This window comes from Haliotis rufescens, unplaced genomic scaffold (assembly GCF_023055435.1).
Source record: "Haliotis rufescens isolate VD_foot unplaced genomic scaffold, xgHalRufe1.0.p SCAF_1, whole genome shotgun sequence".
In the NCBI taxonomy this organism is placed as follows: Eukaryota; Metazoa; Mollusca; class Gastropoda; order Lepetellida; family Haliotidae; genus Haliotis; species Haliotis rufescens.
This window is the reverse complement of record NW_025963779.1, coordinates 70310021-70329156: the sequence shown is the minus strand read 5'-3', so window position 1 is coordinate 70329156 and position 19136 is coordinate 70310021. Positions and strand designations below refer to the sequence as shown.

At 39.4% G+C, this 19136-nt stretch overlaps 1 protein-coding gene across 3 annotated transcripts in view; it reads left to right on the top strand.

Moving 5' to 3' along the window:
- Positions 1-3638: 3638 nt before the first annotated feature.
- Positions 3639-19136, top strand: part of LOC124119492 (AP-3 complex subunit beta-2-like) — a 43867-nt gene continuing 28369 nt past the window's right edge. For 2 of the 3 annotated variants that reach the window (XM_048400212.1, XM_048400210.1), the window contains exons 1-10: positions 3639-3865; positions 4929-5004; positions 5989-6063; positions 6833-6928; positions 8052-8212; positions 9772-9838; positions 10394-10576; positions 11881-12051; positions 17819-17916; positions 18561-18615. In XM_048400212.1, the coding sequence (XP_048256169.1) occupies positions 3735-3865; positions 4929-5004; positions 5989-6063; positions 6833-6928; positions 8052-8212; positions 9772-9838; positions 10394-10576; positions 11881-12051; positions 17819-17916; positions 18561-18615 (1113 nt within the window). In that variant the 5' untranslated portion in view covers positions 3639-3734. Of the gene's footprint in view, positions 3866-4928; positions 5005-5988; positions 6064-6832; positions 6929-8051; positions 8213-8724; positions 8753-9771; positions 9839-10393; positions 10577-11880; positions 12052-17818; positions 17917-18560; positions 18616-19136 lie in introns of those variants that run through there. The other variant, XM_048400215.1, reaches the window with a different exon arrangement.

The following is a 19136-nucleotide window of genomic DNA, read 5'->3' as shown; positions in this document are numbered from 1 at the left end:
TACGTCATTTCTGCCGGTAATGAGCTATTTGTTTGTGAATTTCGTCGTAACGTATTATTGTCTTGATACAATTAACGTACATTAATTAATGACGTTATAGTAAATTGCATATTCTTGTACAGCTATGTGTGGATGTGTCCACATATAAATATTCATTTGGTTTGCACAAAAAGACGAACACGAAAACGGATCTTGTCGTCTGCTATATTTAGCTTATTTACTCATAAGTACGAGGGGATTTCTCTTTGAAAACAAACGTACACCTCGTGACAACAAATCATCGAATGGTGTTGTTCGTGACTATACCATGATGACGGAGTCGCTAGTATTAGTTTATGTGTGTATGTAGTAGACTAGTAGCTTTGTAGAACCTACATAGATACCAGTTATTGATATCTTTGCGGGCTCTCTGTAACAGGCACTGTACTGATATCAGCAGTTATTATATTGTGATATGAAATTGTCGTGAAAATATGCTAATCATACTATCACAAGACTGATTACCACATTTACTAGCAAGTGTAATCGTGTCGCGTTGATGTAATAAACCGTTTTCTTATTTGTATCTTCTGCAATTCTCTTGACGGGTGGCCCAGTCGTCTAAAGCGCCGCGATTCGCTGTGCAGAGTTGCGTCCCTTGGACACGCCAGAAACCTATGATTGTGGGTTCGAATCCCGTTTCGCCCCGATTATGTTTCTAGGTTTGTCAGCACTATACCCGTGCTCGTGGTTTTCACCTTAGTGGTAAACGTCTGAGACCTGCATCACTTCGGGCTTTCCTCCAACATTAAGCCGACACGCCGTGGTATAACTGGAATACTGTTAAAAGCGGCGTTAAACCCAACTCACTCACTCACTCACTTGATAAATCCTCTATTGAAGATGAATATCATGTTCTCATTATATGCCCAAGATATCAAACTGTCAGAAATCAATACCTAGCACAATATTTAACACATTGCTCAAATTATTTAACAGTCTTATCATTAATGTCATCGACAGATAAAAATATTATGATATCTAATGGAAAGTTTTTGCTGAAAGTTAGAAGTATAAGTGAAGAACCATTGCTTGTTTAAGGATAAGTATTTGACTGTATTTATTTATAAACATGACTAGCGTCAATATCATGGCTAAATACATAGTATACCTACATGCATGCAGGTTAGATAACATGTATATATTATTGTATTATGGGCTGGAGGCCTACTTACTGAATAAATCTTGTCTTGTCTTTCTTGTTAAACATACACACATTTTACTGTACATTGTTTTCTGTTTAATTGTTTCTGGGACTAAATGTCAGCCTAGTCATATACTTACAGTGTAATATTCAAGTTAGTTTGGTTTGTTTGGTCAACTTTCGACATGCGTGCTTTATGCCGAGGTCTTTCACTAGTCCAGCCTTCAGCGCCTTGTTTTTTTATCAGTCGTATCAACTGAAAAAACGTGTCAAGGTAAGAGATACATTTTATCAGTGTCATGGCTTGCAATCGTCATTTATAGCGAATAGAATATAGCGGAGAATAGCGACTGAGCACAAATACAAACCAATCATGGTAAAGATATAGAATACGGCACAGTGTTTTGGACATGTATGCATATCTTTCAGGTACTCAGAGAAGTTTGTTTTTCAAATAGTTTGCTTAATTCAAAGTAATTCTGGTTCAGTTAGTCAATGCATACTGAACCCTTGAAGATCCAGGGTAGAATAGGTCTTCAGCTACCCATGCTTGCCGTAAAAGGGAACTGATGTCATCGATCCCAATTGCGTGGGCCAATGCTCATGCTGTCATCACTGGATTGTCTGGTTGATTATTTACAGACCGCCGCCAAATGGTTGGAATATTGCTAAGTGCGGCGTTAAACAAACAAACAAACAAACAAACAAAAACAGTGCATACAGTAGTCTAAACGATTTACAGCAAATCACAGCGGAATAAATACCGGTTTGAACTCAAAGTTAGTGAGTGAGTTGAAGTTTATCCCGCAAGGAATGCATAGACTTCAGGCATTGTACCCATGTTGAGAACAGAACCCTGATCTTCAACGTGCATGACGAGCCAACACAACAGCACTATGCATGGAACACAGCCGTGTCAGGATCCACGATCAGATTTGTCGCGAATTTCACCCGCCACCCTTGGGTTTCCAAAAGTAACTGAGACACTCAATCTTATAATTATATATATACTTTTCTTGAAATGATAGTGACATTGATGTTTGATTCGACCATGTACATGTAACTACTACTACTAATAACAATAAACAAACTCGCAAAATCTCGTATGCGAGTTTGTTATTATTAGTTATGGTCCATTTGGTGATGACACTGTAAGTTAGCCTCTTCACCATACACCAGCATGATTCATCACACGCCATGATGTAACTGGAATATACTGCTCAAATCGGCACTGAACCCTGCCAACATTCAAGCATCGCTGAGTTTCTTATGCAATCCCGCGTTATTTTAGAAAACTGTCATGCATGAAGAAAGTATTCACTGCGTACAATGTGCACAAGATAAATGCTCATCTCGTGAATAATGGGTAAGTATCAAGATGTGCAACACTATTGTCCTAAATTAAAAATATATTCTTAACAGATCATAACTCGCAAAAAATGTGTAACTTGTCCAGAAAGACAGCTCTGTGTTTCTCGTGGCTCAAGAAAAATCAGAGTGAGTGAGTGAGTTGGGTTTAACGCCGCTTTTAACATTATTCCAGTTATATCACGGCGTATCAGCTTAATGTGGGAGGAAAGCCCGAAGTGATGCAGGTCTAAGACGTTTACCACTTCAGTGAAACCCACGAGCATGGGTATGGTGCTGACACACCTAACATAATCGGGGCCAACCACAATCATAGGTTTCTGGCGTGCCCAAGGGACGCAACTCTGCACAGCGAATCGCGGCGCCTTAGACGACTGGGCCACCCGTGCCCCGGGCCTAAGAAAATCAGAGATGTGTGGTCAAGATAAATTTGGACGATCACCAGGTTAAATTACTTCTGAAATCTGCAAGGGTAACCAACCCCGACCATTTCCATTCTGGACTGGTTTGTTTGTTTGTTGTTTTACGCCGCACTCAGCATAAAAAATATGTTTGTTTTGGGGTGGGGTTTAGCATCATTAAAAAGATAAAGTGTGTGTGTGCAGGGAGGGTTAGCAAAATAGGATATAATCCCAAGACCAATTTAATCACCCCCCAATAATAAATTACCAGTCCTTTAGCTTGTGGGAAGAAGAGGCGTACTCTTTGCATGTTTAGAGTATTACGTCACTGCTTTAATTGAACAACGTCGCATACATTGAATTAGCACATAAATGTAGTTCAATGATTCAAGTCGAATTTGCTTGGACTGCTCAAGACCAATTTGTCTCCCTGTGATAATGGTGACAGATTGAATGATGATTACCGTTACTTTTCGAATACGAGAAAACACCCACAAAATCATTATTCCTTTCCAGCGGTCATCAAAATAATGATGACATGCCGACAATAGTTGTTTTAGAAGTAAGAAATTGCTCTTCGTCAGGGTATGCCTTTAACAGTTTGACAATAAGAAAATGTTAGAATAGAATAGATATTTTACACGATCTTATTTCGTTCTAGTTCCTGAGTGTGAAATAGCTCATACCTGCCACATGACTTCCGGTTTTTGCTCATGAAAGACGGAAGCTGGAGGAGCCGTCTGTAGAATATTGTTGTTTTCGGAATCAATAAATTAAAGAAAATGTCTGGAAACGGCCTCCAGCTGACGACAAGTTATGCCAACGAAAAACCTCCATCATCGACGGGCAGTGCCGACGCTGATCTGGCTACTGACCCCGCCAGTAGCGGCTTTTTTACCACAGATTTTAAGAGGTGGGTCAATGTTGACACCGGTTGAGTGACATGTCATATGCCTGATTATACTGAGATGCTTATTGTTAGAACATCAACATTGACAGTTCTAATTGTATTGTATTCATGGACTTTTTACGGTTATTGACGACATATACCTTATATCAGAGTTGAGGTATATAATAGATAAATAATGGTAAAATGTATCATATGATGTATAGGCCTTTATGTATATTTTAGTTATTTATTCGACATGTCATTGTAAAGAATGTCCCTGACTTTTCCCTCAGGATTCTTGACAGTACTATTATGCAATCTTGTATAACGGGCTAAAAAAAACCCTCTGTATTGTTTCTGTAGGCTTATTTGAGTGGGGTTACTTCGGGGAAATTGATCCCTTAACCTAGTCATGTGCCCAGTCATTTTTCAGATATTAGCAACTTGGGTCACATGTCATGTATCAGTATATCCTCGCATACTGTGTTTTGGAGTCCCTAAGAAATATTTCTGATTACGTGTTTAATAACAATCGCAATAAATTTCGAGTCCCTCCTTGACAGTCAAGTTAAAAATAGATGCACAACATGATCAGTCAAATGACATGACAGACAGGAAGTTGACAAATAGCAACCAATACATCATCGGTGCACATGATTGTTCTAATGCAAAATTATCATCAGATCAAGTTTGATTAAATGTACATTAGTGTAAAAGTAAGTTTTGAGGTATGTTTTCATTACTTATTACTTACTCACCTCGTGTAGCTTAATTTGTAACATAACTTCAGCGACAAGTGGCAAACTCTTTGATGTCTTCAGTGAGCTTTGAAGCGCCTACCTTGTTTACGTCATTAAGCACATGGTTACTTATTGTAAACCCTGTATACAAAGTAGGCAGGCCATGAATGGAACTTTGCTACTCCTGGAACAAAGGCAATTAAACAATTAAATGAGAATAGAAATATGATGAAAGTGTAAAGCAAGTGCGGTTGACTAATGTATAAATACGTAGTGTTATGTTTGTATTTCTTCCAAGTTACTCTGTGCTTTCTCATACATGATCATTGTTTTGCCTGTGTTTACAGACATGAAGACTTGAAGTCAATGCTTGATGGCAACAAGGACAATCTGAAGTTGGAGGCCATGAAAAGAATCATTGGGGTATTGTATAGACAACAATCAGAATACGTCACAAATGTCATTTTTACTGCTTTTGTTCTACTGCTGAGAAAGCCACCTCTCTTGTTTGAATTTCCGAGTCCAAAAGATTACCAGTGCCTCATACTTGCCATAACAGACAACTAATGGGTATCAGGTGGGCAGCTCTGTGACCTTAATAGCTTCATAGCACAGTGATGTGTGTTGTTGCTCTTGCTCACAATCGCTGGTTTGCCTCATCCAGACTCATTCTATACATTCCTCCATGATAGTGCTGGAATATTGCTGAGTGTGAAGTTCACACAGGCTCACTACTGTATCCAATGTGTGAGCAACAAAATGTCTATTTATAGCTAAAGATCTGGGGTAGAAGAGGTCTTCAGCAACCCATTCTTGTCGTAAGAGTCGACTATGCTTGTCGTAAGAGGCGACTAATAGGATCGGGTAGCTGTCTTGGTTGATGCATGTCTCGTATTCCAATTGTGTGGATGATGCTCGTGATGTCAATCACTGGATTTTCTGGTTTAGGCTCGATTATTTACAGACAGCTGACATATGGCTGGAATATTTCTGAGTGCGGTGTTAAACAACAAACAAACAAAAACGCATATTATAGATGAGTACGAATAGTACTTGTATTGATGAACACCAGGAAGACCCAATCTTTAGGTGTGAGCTGGTTGATTTAGGATGAGCAGTATAGACATGTCATCTTACAAATGTTCAAAAAGTCTTCTTCAAAAGGTATGAGTTCTATTTTGGTGCGAAGGATCAAAGTCTGAGATTAAGATAAGAAATATGAAGTGTATTTACTTGGATAAAACACTCCATGACTTGATTGCCATTTATCAGTGGCATATGTAAATGTTGCATTCATGGAACATAACATGCCATTTTGACCTCCCTGGTGTTCCTGTTCATAGCATCAGTTGCACTGTGTGACTTAATATAATTGTTGTATGTTCATAGGTTGCTCTACTGTTTCAGATGGTAGCCAAAGGAAAGGATGCTTCTGATCTGTTTCCCGCAGTTGTGAAAAATGTTGTTTCTAAAAACCTTGAGGTAAGAATGGGTAAAAATACTTTCAGTTGTGTCTCAGGGTTTGATGAAACTAAATAGTCCTTGGTCAGACACAGGAGGATTTTACTGTTTGAGAGAATGTTTTGAGACAAAAACAGCTGAATGAGAAGGTAGTATTACGGGAGGGAACCACAGCTGCTTGTAGTAAGTGATGATTAATTTAGACAGTAATTTGCATTTGAAGCTGGTCAAGGGACATAACCATGTAAAGAATACTTGCACATTACTTTGGGGTAGTTTCTTTCTGACTGGAAAATCTATAAGGTGTTTGTGATGATAGTAATGTTACTAATGTGACTATAGCAACAAACCTGGGAACCAGGGTTAGAATTGATCACCAGCACTCTATTGCTTGTCATGAGAGGCATCTAAGGTAGACCTGTGACTTGGTTGATTGTGTACTATTGTACCCTGATCAGCATTAGAAATTGGCACTAGTCCTGTAGTCCTTGCCAATCTGCCCAATAGTTAAGGTATCATAGGGACTAGTAGAAATTTGTCATTATTAAGGGCTTTCCTACATGTTGTTATTACAAGGACTAGGGGACTGAAAATGTTAGTTCCTACCGGTGCAGATGGTGTGAAACTTTGCTCATACTGGTGATAACCATTGGTTGGTCTGGCCTTGGTTATTTACAGGCCACTGTGGTATAGCTGGAATATTGCTGACTGGGGCATTAAACAAACAACCTGTTGCAGTCTAGTTAACAACTTGTGTCTGAAGTGGTGTACAACTTTATTCTGTTGACAGATAAAGAAGCTGGTGTATGTGTACCTGACGCGCTATGCAGAAGAACAACAAGACCTGGCTTTGCTCTCAATCAGCACATTCCAGAGAGCTTTGAAGGTAACAAACATTGATGTATGCTTGTGTGATATGAATTATGATACTGAAAACAACATTAATGAGGGTGGTTGTAAGACAATGTTTTGGGTTGTAAATGTTGTAAGCAGAGTAGTCTATTGTGAAACACTGTTTTTAACTTCAAAAAGGTTTTGCTCAGAACATATGCAAGACCGTGACAACTCAAAATTTTATGTGGTTGTATTTTACCTGAATGAGTTCCTGGATTTGTATGTGCACCATTTGTAATAAACATTTTGACCATTTACCTGGAATTCTTAATCTGTAAGTATGAGAGGTGACCAATTATCTGGTGCTAACTTGGCCACTCTTGGCAATAATTACATGTGAGATTTATTATGACTGTTGTCAGTTCAAATGATCATGGACTGTTTGAACTTACACAAACTTGAACAAATATTGATAGATGATGCATGGAGAGTGTAAAGCTGGTGTAAGGATTGTCTCTGTACTGTTACTTCATCATATAGGGATGGACTTTCACCATATCAATAACAAGTCATGCATAAATACAGGGCAAGTTTCATGATGAACACAATTAGTCTATTTTCGTTTTGTTAATGAGGTCATCAGTTTAGTTTTTATGGTCTCAAGTTGATAATTTCAACAAATATTGATGTTTAAGTTAAATATGTTTTAATATTCAAATCTAGAAAGACCACATAAAAATATTTTTATAAATGGATATATGGGTATTATGATCCTTACTTACAAGATTGATGACAATATAGTTTAACGAAGACATGGCTAATATTGGTGTGTATCACATCACTTGGCTTCAACTGTTACTTTCCTGATTTCCTGATAGTAGCTATAACTCATACTATAGTTGAGCCTTAATCACATACAATGATGTTCATTCATATCATGGGGTAGTCTGGTAGCCTAGTGGTTAAAGCGTTCGCTCGTCACGCCGAAGACCCGGGTTCGATTCCCGACATGGGTACAATGTGTGAAGCCCATTTCTGGTGTCCCCCGCCGTGATATTGCTGGAATATTGCTAAAAGCGGCGTAAAACCATACTCACTCACTCACTCATTCATATCATAGTACAGAGCCTAGTGAAGTATTCATCTATCAAACTCTACCTTCATGTTTGTACCAGGATCCGAATCAGCTGATTCGAGCAAGTGCCCTGCGAGTGTTGTCAAGTATTCGAGTGCCTGTGATCACACCCATCATGATGCTGGCCATCAAAGAGGCAGTGATGGACATGTCCCCCTATGTCAGGAAGACAGCAGCTCATGCCATACCCAAGCTATACAGGTAGGCAGCAGCTCATGCTATACCCAAGCTATACAGGTAGGCAGCAGCTCATGCTATACCCAAGCTATACAGGTAGGCAGCCGCTCATGCTATACCCAAGCTATACAGGTAGGCAGCAGCTCATGGTATACCCAAGCTATACGGGTAGGCAGCAGCTCATGCTATACCCAAGCTATACAGGTAGGCAGCAGCTCATGCTATACCCAAGCTTTACAGGTAGGCAGCAGCTCATGCTGTACCCAAGCTGTACAGGTAGGCAGCAGCTCATGCTATACCCAAGCTATACAGGAAGACAGCAGCTCATGCTCTACCCAAGCTGTACAGGTAGGCAGCAGCTCATGCTGTACCCAAGCTGTACAGGTAGGCAACAGCTCATGCTGTACCCAAGCTGTACAGGTAGGCAACAGCTCATGCTCTACCCAAGCTATACAGGAAGACAGCAGCTCATGCTATACCCAAGCTATACAGGAAGACAGCAGCTCATGCTCTACCCAAGCTGTACATGTAGGCAGCAGCTCATGCTATACCCAAGCTATACAGGTAGGCAACAGCTCATGCTGTACCCAAGCTATACAGGAAGACAGCAGCTCATGCTTTACCCAAGCTATACAGGTAGGCAACAGCTCATGGTATACCCAAGCTGTACAGGTAGGCAGCAGCTCATGCTGTACCCAAGCTGTACAGGTAGGCAACAGCTCATGCTTTACCCAAGCTGTACAGGTAGGCAACAGCTCATGGTATACCCAAGCTGTACAGGTAGGTAGCAGCTCATGGTATACCCAACCTATACAGGTAGGCAGCAGCTGATGGTATACCCAACCTATACAGGTAGACAGCAGCTCATGCTCTACCCTAGCTGTACAGGAAGGCAGACAGTGTTGTGAACTCGGTGTGTAGTAAGATCCATTTCTACATATCTGAATCAGGTTACTTAATGATGACATATATATACTGGTCAGCTGATGTCAGCATCAGTGTCATGCCAAACACAGATATATCCATGCTATTCCTGTTAGGATAAAATACTGCTATTTGAGGCCTACAAATTTTAAATACCAGGGTATTAAAATATTGATTCGAACGTTCACTGTCTCAACAGTTGGCATGAGTTATTTCCCTTGACTACTGATAACCTATGCTTGTCTACTTAGTTCAACTCTGCTTGATAGATTGCAATGATTGAGAGTTAAATCAGTCATTGTAATACCAACAATTTCTCTGAGGAAATTGGTGCTTTTGTATCATTTATGCTTTTTTTCAGCCATCTTTTAAGGTTGTTCAATTGTATTCATTCGTGTGTATGTGTAAGTGCTCATTGTATTCAAATGCAGTCTGTGCTAAAAACATTTGAGACAACTAGCCAGGACATGGCTTTCAACATGTTTCAGTAGAATTATTAAGTAAGATTACTAGACCAAATAAAATATTACTAGACTCAGGCTTTGGACTTATGGCTACAGTCACAGACTGGATATGTGTTTCATGTTTCCATTTCGTATGAGAGAATGTACATATGGACAAAATAGGAACCTTTTCATCATTTGCTCTTTTGGTTTCAGCCTTGACCCTGAGACCAAGGAACAGCTGATAGAAGTCATAGAGAAGCTTCTTGGGGATAAGACAACTGTGAGTTAATTGTGTGGTCTACTGTTGCTTAACTACATTATCTGCCATAAAAGATACATGGCAAGATGGTTCTGTGCAAGTTTCAATTGTGCTTCAGTGATACTGTGGCGTGTTTGTTGCATGTGGGAGGAATGCCTGCCATGACTTGGTTACCCTTTTTGCGAACGCTCTGTGTCATAACTGATTTTCATATAATTTTCATGACAACTTTGCCTTTTACCCCCTGGGGAAAAATAATCAAGACTGATATTTTTCTGGCGGTGACATATTGAGTTAGGTTGTAGATGTTTACTTTGATGAAACCCACCAGCACAGGTATGGTGCTGATGTACCAAGGATCATCATTTGTTTGGTGAATCTAGGATTCAAACCAACCAGATGATCTTGGCAGATAAGGGACACAACTCTGCAAGTCTTCTGTACTTGTCCAACATGGCATGTATAATATGTAAATGAAGTAACTTTTGTAGATGGTTTTTTTCTTCGAAATTCTGGATGGATGGAATTGTGGTTGTCCACTTTGATGTTGTTTACAAATGTATTTCGTCTGTGCAGTTGGTGGCGGGGAGTGCCATCCAAGCATTTGAAGAAGTGTGCCCTGAGCGTATTGACCTGATCCACAAGAACTACCGCAAGATGTGTAACCTCCTAGTGGACGTTGAGGAATGGGGGCAGGTGGTCATTATCAATATGCTGACCAGATACTGTCGAACACAGTTCCTGAACCCAAACCAGACTGTAAGTCAAACAGAATGTCTGGATGTAATAAATATTGAAGCTTGTCACATATTGTCAACTTACTGACCACATACTGTCGAACAAAGTTCCTCAATCCAAACCAGACTGTAGGTCAAACAGAATGTCTAGGTGTAATAAATATTGAAGCTTGTCACATATTGTCAACTTACTGACCAGATACTGTCGAACAAAGTTCCTCAATCCAAACCAGACTGTAGGTCAAACAGAATGTCTGGATGTAATAAATATTGAAGCTTGTCACATATTGTCAACTTGCTGACCGCATACTGTCGAACAAAGTTCCTCAATCCAAACCAGACTGTAGGTCAAACAGAATGTCTGGATGTAATAAATATTGAAGCTTGTCACATATTGTCAACTTACTGACCACATACTGTCGAACAAAGTTCCTCAATCCAAACCAGACTGTAGGTCAAACAGAATGTCTGGATGTAATAAATATTGAAGCTTGTCACATATTGTCAACTTACTGACCGCATACTGTCGAACAAAGTTCCTCAATCCAAACCAGACTGTAAGTCAAACAGAATGTCTGGATGTAATAAATATTGAAGCTTGTCACATGTTGTCACTTGCTGACCGCATACTGTCGAACACAATTCATCAACCCAAACCAGACTAAGTCTGACAGACTGTTTTGTTTTAATAAATATTGGAACATGTCTCATTTTCTTTACATGAATACCTCCGTCCATATTAACTACCGGGTATGTAAGTCTGACGTAACGTGGTGGCTGGTTTTCTACCACTGACTTTGTAGACCTTAATTCAGTATAAAGAGTTGGTTTGGGGAGGATTCAGTCTTTGGAAATACCGGCAATGATTAACGATAACTGTAACAAATTATGTACAGTGTACATGTACCTTAGGCATAGCAGCAATCACTATTTAGACTGTCCACTTGACGAAAACAAAGTGCCACTCTCGCCTCAAGCTTGTTAATTCACAGCTTGGATAGTGTGAGTGGTGTCATGCAGCTTTGATTCCTTTATTCCAACTTTGATGAGGACTTTTTTAAGTAACCAGGCCTGAAGTGCCATGTTTTTGCTCATGTCTATTCATGATGTTATATTTGCCAATAAAAATTACCATCACAAGTTGATTAGAAGATACATACATAATTGGTTAAACAGTTGGTTTTAATTGAACTATTTTTTTTACTGTGATGTTAGAATAATAACTTTAACATTTTAAGCTTTTATGCAGGCATCGGAATATGCCAGTTAGACCTGAGTGATAAACTATTTTAGTTGATAACAGCACCTGAGTTTGTCACTTTCCAGGACAGTATTGATGACATAGACAAACCGTTCTATGAAGACTCCGACAAATCATCGGAGGAAGAGGATGAGACAAAGGAATCTGAACCAAAGAAGAAGCCCTATGTGATGGACTCTGATCACAGGCTTCTCCTGCGGCAAGCTAAACCATTGCTTAATAGCCGAAATGCAGCAGTAAGTGTCTCAGCAATTGTATGTAGTACCATGAAATAAGTCGATCAAGAATCAAGAGCCATTAATTACATTGTATTATATTTAATTTAGAAATATATATATGACTGTGGATTATCTCAGATCAGTGAGGACTGATAATTTTTTAAATCTGTTTTTATCGTCTGTATGTTTTATTTAGGAGGTACACCTCAGGGTCTAAAATTAAAAAAATGACTGCCATCAGGACCCACAGACTTCAGTAGTTGCAGGCCCTGACTAAACTCTCCAGGTCCTCTTTGAAAAAAAGCAGATCATTGTGACAAATAAATAAACTCATGAATTTACTGCAGGCCATAAGGACCCATACAAATTTGAAACTTTTGAAACAAGATCCACCTGCCTCCAGCCTACAGGCAGGCGCTTATTTCGAACACTGATACATCTGCTCAATTGTGAAATTGAAGGTAGTCTCAATATAGGTTAGATACCTCTTATTTTGAACAGAGTGCAAAGCGACAAATCTGGAACTCTCTGTTCCAAAAACTTGAAATATATTTTCTATGTTTTCGGAAAGTTATTTGTCAGACATACTTTTAAAACTGTAGTAACCAATGTTCTGTATTTTGTAACAAACAAATGTACATATTATTTTAAAATACCTTCTGACTATGACTGAAAAAGTCGTAAAATTCGCTGTTTCAAATTTATGGTAGAATATGTGTTATCTCTTGATCAGGTTGTAATGTCAGTTGCCCAGCTGTATCAGCACTGTGTATATTATGTGTTATCTACTCTTCAGGTTGTAATGTCAGTTGCCCAGCTGTATCAGCACTGTGTATATTATGTGTTATCTCCTCTTCAGGTTGTAATGTCAGTTGCCCAGCTGTATCAGCACTGTGTATATTATGTGTTATCTCCTCTTCAGGTTGTAATGTCAGTTGCCCAGCTGTATCAGCACTGTGTATATTATGTGTTATCTCCTCATCAGGTCGTAATGTCAGTTGCCCAGCTGTATCAGCACTGTGTATATTATGTGTTATCTCCTCTTCAGGTGGTAATGTCAGTTGCCCAGCTGTATCAGCACTGTGTATATTATGTGTTATCTCCTCTTCAGGTTGTAATGTCAGTTGCCCAGCTGTATCAGCACTGTGTATATTATGTGTTATCTCCTCTTCAGGTGGTAATGTCAGTTGCCCAGCTGTATCAGCACTGTGTATATTATGTGTTATCTCCTCTTCAGGTTGTAATGTCAGTTGCCCAGCTGTATCAGCACTGTGTATATTATGTGTTATCTCTTGATCAGGTTGTAATGTCAGTTGCCCAGCTGTATCAGCACTGTGTATATTATGTGTTATCTCCTCTTCAGGTTGTAATGTCAGTTGCCCAGCTGTATCAGCACTGTGTATATTATGTGTTATCTCTTGATCAGGTTGTAATGTCAGTTGCCCAGCTGTATCAGCACTGTGTATATTATGTGTTATCTCCCCTTCAGGTGGTAATGTCAGTTGCCCAGCTGTATCAGCACTGTGTATATTATGTGTTATCTCCTCTTCAGGTTGTAATGTCAGTTGCCCAGCTGTATCAGCACTGTGTATATTATGTGTTATCTCTTGATCAGGTTGTAATGTCAGTTGCCCAGCTGTATCAGCACTGTGTATATTATGTGTTATCTCTTGATCAGGTTGTAATGTCAGTTGCCCAGCTGTATCAGCACTGTGTATATTATGTGTTATCTCCTCTTCAGGTTGTAATGTCAGTTGCCCAGCTGTATCAGCACTGTGTATATTATGTGTTATCTCTTGATCAGGTTGTAATGTCAGTTGCCCAGCTGTATCAGCACTGTGTATATTATGTGTTATCTCCTCTTCAGGTTGTAATGTCAGTTGCCCAGCTGTATCAGCACTGTGTATATTATGTGTTATCTCTTGATCAGGTTGTAATGTCAGTTGCCCAGCTGTATCAGCACTGTGTATATTATGTGTTATCTCTTGATCAGGTTGTAATGTCAGTTGCCCAGCTGTATCAGCACTGTGTATATTATGTGTTATCTCCTCTTCAGGTTGTAATGTCAGTTGCCCAGCTGTATCAGCACTGTGTATATTATGTGTTATCTCTTGATCAGGTTGTAATGTCAGTTGCCCAGCTGTATCAGCACTGTGTATATTATGTGTTATCTCTTGATCAGGTTGTAATGTCAGTTGCCCAGCTGTATCAGCACTGTGTATATTATGTGTTATCTCCTCTTCAGGTTGTAATGTCAGTTGCCCAGCTGTATCAGCACTGTGTATATTATGTGTTATCTCTTGATCAGGTTGTAATGTCAGTTGCCCAGCTGTATCAGCACTGTGTATATTATGTGTTATCTCTTGATCAGGTTGTAATGTCAGTTGCCCAGCTGTATCAGCACTGTGTATATTATGTGTTATCTCCTCTTCAGGTTGTAATGTCAGTTGCCCAGCTGTATCAGCACTGTGTATATTATGTGTTATCTCCTCTTCAGGTTGTAATGTCAGTTGCCCAGCTGTATCAGCACTGTGTATATTATGTGTTATCTCCTCTTCAGGTTGTAATGTCAGTTGCCCAGCTGTATCAGCACTGTGTATATTATGTGTTATCTCCTCTTCAGGTTGTAATGTCAGTTGCCCAGCTGTATCAGCACTGTGTATATTATGTGTTATCTCCTCTTCAGGTGGTAATGTCAGTTGCCCAGCTGTATCAGCACTGTGTATATTATGTGTTATCTCCTCTTCAGGTTGTAATGTCAGTTGCCCAGCTGTATCAGCACTGTGTATATTATGTGTTATCTCTTGATCAGGTTGTAATGTCAGTTGCCCAGCTGTATCAGCACTGTGTATATTATGTGTTATCTCTTGATCAGGTTGTAATGTCAGTTGCCCAGCTGTATCAGCACTGTGTATATTATGTGTTATCTCCTCTTCAGGTTGTAATGTCAGTTGCCCAGCTGTATCAGCACTGTGTATATTATGTGTTATCTCTTGATCAGGTTGTAATGTCAGTTGCCCAGCTGTATCAGCACTGTGTATATTATGTGTTATCTCTTGATCAGGTTGTAATGTCAGTTGCCCAGCTGTATCAGCACTGTGTATATTATGTGTTATCTCCTCTTCAGGTTGTAATGTCAGTTGCCCAGCTGTATCAGCACTGTGTATATTATGTGTTATCTCCTCTTCAGGTTGTAATGTCAGTTGCCCAGCTGTATCAGCACTGTGTACCGGTATATTATGTGTTATCTCCTCTTCAGGTTGTAATGTCAGTTGCCCAGCTGTATCAGCACTGTGTATATTATGTGTTATCTCTTGATCAGGTTGTAATGTCAGTTGCCCAGCTGTATCAGCACTGTGTATATTATGTGTTATCTCCTCTTCAGGTTGTAATGTCAGTTGCCCAGCTGTATCAGCACTGTGTATATTATGTGTTATCTCTTGATCAGGTTGTAATGTCAGTTGCCCAGCTGTATCAGCACTGTGTATATTATGTGTTATCTCCTCTTCAGGTTGTAATGTCAGTTGCCCAGCTGTATCAGCACTGTGTATATTATGTGTTATCTCCTCTTCAGGTTGTAATGTCAGTTGCCCAGCTGTATCAGCACTGTGTACCGGTATATTATGTGTTATCTCCTCTTCAGGTTGTAATGTCAGTTGCCCAGCTGTATCAGCACTGTGTATATTATGTGTTATCTCTTGATCAGGTTGTAATGTCAGTTGCCCAGCTGTATCAGCACTGTGTATATTATGTGTTATCTCCTCTTCAGGTTGTAATGTCAGTTGCCCAGCTGTATCAGCACTGTGTATATTATGTGTTATCTCTTGATCAGGTTGTAATGTCAGTTGCCCAGCTGTATCAGCACTGTGTATATTATGTGTTATCTCCTCTTCAGGTTGTAATGTCAGTTGCCCAGCTGTATCAGCACTGTGTATATTATGTGTTATCTCTTGATCAGGTTGTAATGTCAGTTGCCCAGCTGTATCAGCACTGTGTATATTATGTGTTATCTCTTGATCAGGTTGTAATGTCAGTTGCCCAGCTGTATCAGCACTGTGTATTTTATGTGTTATCTCCTCTTCAGGTTGTAATGTCAGTTGCCCAGCTGTATCAGCACTGTGTATATTATGTGTTATCTCTTGATCAGGTTGTAATGTCAGTTGCCCAGCTGTATCAGCACTGTGTATATTATGTGTTATCTCCTCTTCAGGTTGTAATGTCAGTTGCCCAGCTGTATCAGCACTGTGTATATTATGTGTTATCTCCTCTTCAGGTTGTAATGTCAGTTGCCCAGCTGTATCAGCACTGTGTATATTATGTGTTATCTCCTCTTCAGTTTGTAATGTCAGTTGCCCAGCTGTATCAGCACTGTGTATATTATGTGTTATCTCCTCTTCAGGTTGTAATGTCAGTTGCCCAGCTGTATCAGCACTGTGTATATTATGTGTTATCTCCTCTTCAGGTTGTAATGTCAGTTGCCCAGCTGTATCAGCACTGTGTATATTATGTGTTATCTCCTCTTCAGGTTGTAATGTCAGTTGCCCAGCTGTATCAGCACTGTGTATATTATGTGTTATCTCTTGATCAGGTTGTAATGTCAGTTGCCCAGCTGTATCAGCACTGTGTATATTATGTGTTATCTCCTCTTCAGGTTGTAATGTCAGTTGCCCAGCTGTATCAGCACTGTGTATATTATGTGTTATCTCCTCTTCAGGTTGTAATGTCAGTTGCCCAGCTGTATCAGCACTGTGTATATTATGTGTTATCTCCTCTTCAGGTTGTAATGTCAGTTGCCCAGCTGTATCAGCACTGTGTATATTATGTGTTATCTCTTGATCAGGTTGTAATGTCAGTTGCCCAGCTGTATCAGCACTGTGTATATTATGTGTTATCTCCTCTTCAGGTTGTAATGTCAGTTGCCCAGCTGTATCAGCACTGTGTATATTATGTGTTATCTCTTGATCAGGTTGTAATGTCAGTTGCCCAGCTGTATCAGCACTGTGTATATTATGTGTTATCTCCTCTTCAGGTTGTAATGTCAGTTGCCCAGCTGTATCAGCACTGTGTATATTATGTGTTATCTCTTGATCAGGTTGTAATGTCAGTTGCCCAGCTGTATCAGCACTGTGTATATTATGTGTTATCTCTTGATCAGGTTGTAATGTCAGTTGCCCAGCTGTATCAGCACTGTGTATTTTATGTGTTATCTCCTCTTCAGGTTGTAATGTCAGTTGCCCAGCTGTATCAGCACTGTGTATATTATGTGTTATCTCTTGATCAGGTTGTAATGTCAGTTGCCCAGCTGTATCAGCACTGTGTATATTATGTGTTATCTCCTCTTCAGGTTGTAATGTCAGTTGCCCAGCTGTATCAGCACTGTGTATATTATGTGTTATCTCCTCTTCAGGTTGTAATGTCAGTTGCCCAGCTGTATCAGCACTGTGTATATTATGTGTTATCTCCTCTTCAGTTTGTAATGTCAGTTGCCCAGCTGTATCAGCACTGTGTATATTATGTGTTATCTCCTCTTCAGGTTGTAATGTCAGTTGCCCAGCTGTATCAGCACTGTGTATATTATGTGTTATCTCCTCTTCAGGTTGTAATGTCAGTTGCCCAGCTGTATCAGCACTGTGTATATTATGTGTTATCTCCTCTTCAGGTTGTAATGTCAGTTGCCCAGCTGTATCAGCACTGTGTATATTATGTGTTATCTCCTCTTCAGGTTGTAATGTCAGTTGCCCAGCTGTATCAGCACTGTGTATATTATGTGTTATCTCCTCTTCAGGTTGTAATGTCAGTTGCCCAGCTGTACCACCACTGTGCTCCGAAGGCAGAAGTAGGCGTCGTGGCCAAAGCTCTAATCAGGCTTCTCAGAAGTCACAAGTAAGTAAAACAAACATACTGATGTTTTTATTCAACTACTATTCTTAATAAGAACTGAATTGGTAATAAGAATCCCATGAGACCTAATGTTCTGTATTTTGCACTTTTATATACATCATCACCAAGAACAAGTGAATCTTACTTGGTGATAATATTATTACCCCCAGCCATGAGGTGGGAGGGGGAAATGGAATGGTTGCTGTCAATCTGTCAGTCATCACGTTTTGTTCCCACAGCATTACCCTAAGACCATTAAATATTTCTTGATCAGACTTTGAACAGAGATCACTCTAGTCATGATCAGGTGCCTTTTGCTATGTGGGAATTTTGTATATGTTTACAAGTTGGACTTATGTTCAAATTGAGGGTATGGTGTCGTTTGTGAAACTCAAATATTTTTGTTTATTATATTTATGTTTGTTGGTTTTTGATCTACAGTTGGCCATTGTTTGTGATCATGTGACTGACAATTCAGCCACTCAGAACGTTTGCCACTCAGGGCTTTTACACAACGACAATTGATTGAAATAGAATAGCTTCTCCTACACAACCTTGAATAAACATTCTATATATTTTGTGTTTTTGAATGTTTTCTGAATATGTATGACTACAAAATGTCAGTTAACATTATTGATTTGTTTCAGAGAAATCCAGTATGTTGTACTTAGCAACATTGCTACAATGACAATCAAGAGAAAGGTCAGTTGAAGAAGTATGGGATTATAGGGCAGTGTGCTGCTTTCTCCAGGAAATATCAAAACATAGTATAAAATAATACAAGCAGTCGGTAATGTCATTGTGGTGTTGCATATGTTGCTGTTTGAAGAGAATATTAAGATTGTGAATGTTTTTCTTTTATTAATCCGCATGATCAGGTCAAATTACTTGCTCACATATTGCTAACTAATTAGGCGAACTAATAGGAATTTCAACTCACAAGAAGGATATCTAAACTTTGTAACGATTACTTAGTTCAGTTGGTGTGTGGGTATTATGTATGTTACCATGTAAAAGGGTAAAATTGGTGAAGGTAAATTGTTTTGTCACGTGTTCAAAACTCCTTTTCATGATAACATTTGGCAAAACTCCTTATAATGATAACATATGGCAAAACTCCTTATGATAACATATGGCAAAACTACTTATAATGACAACGTATAGCAAAACCTTATAATAATAACATATGGCAAAACTCCTTATAATGATAACATTTAGCAAAA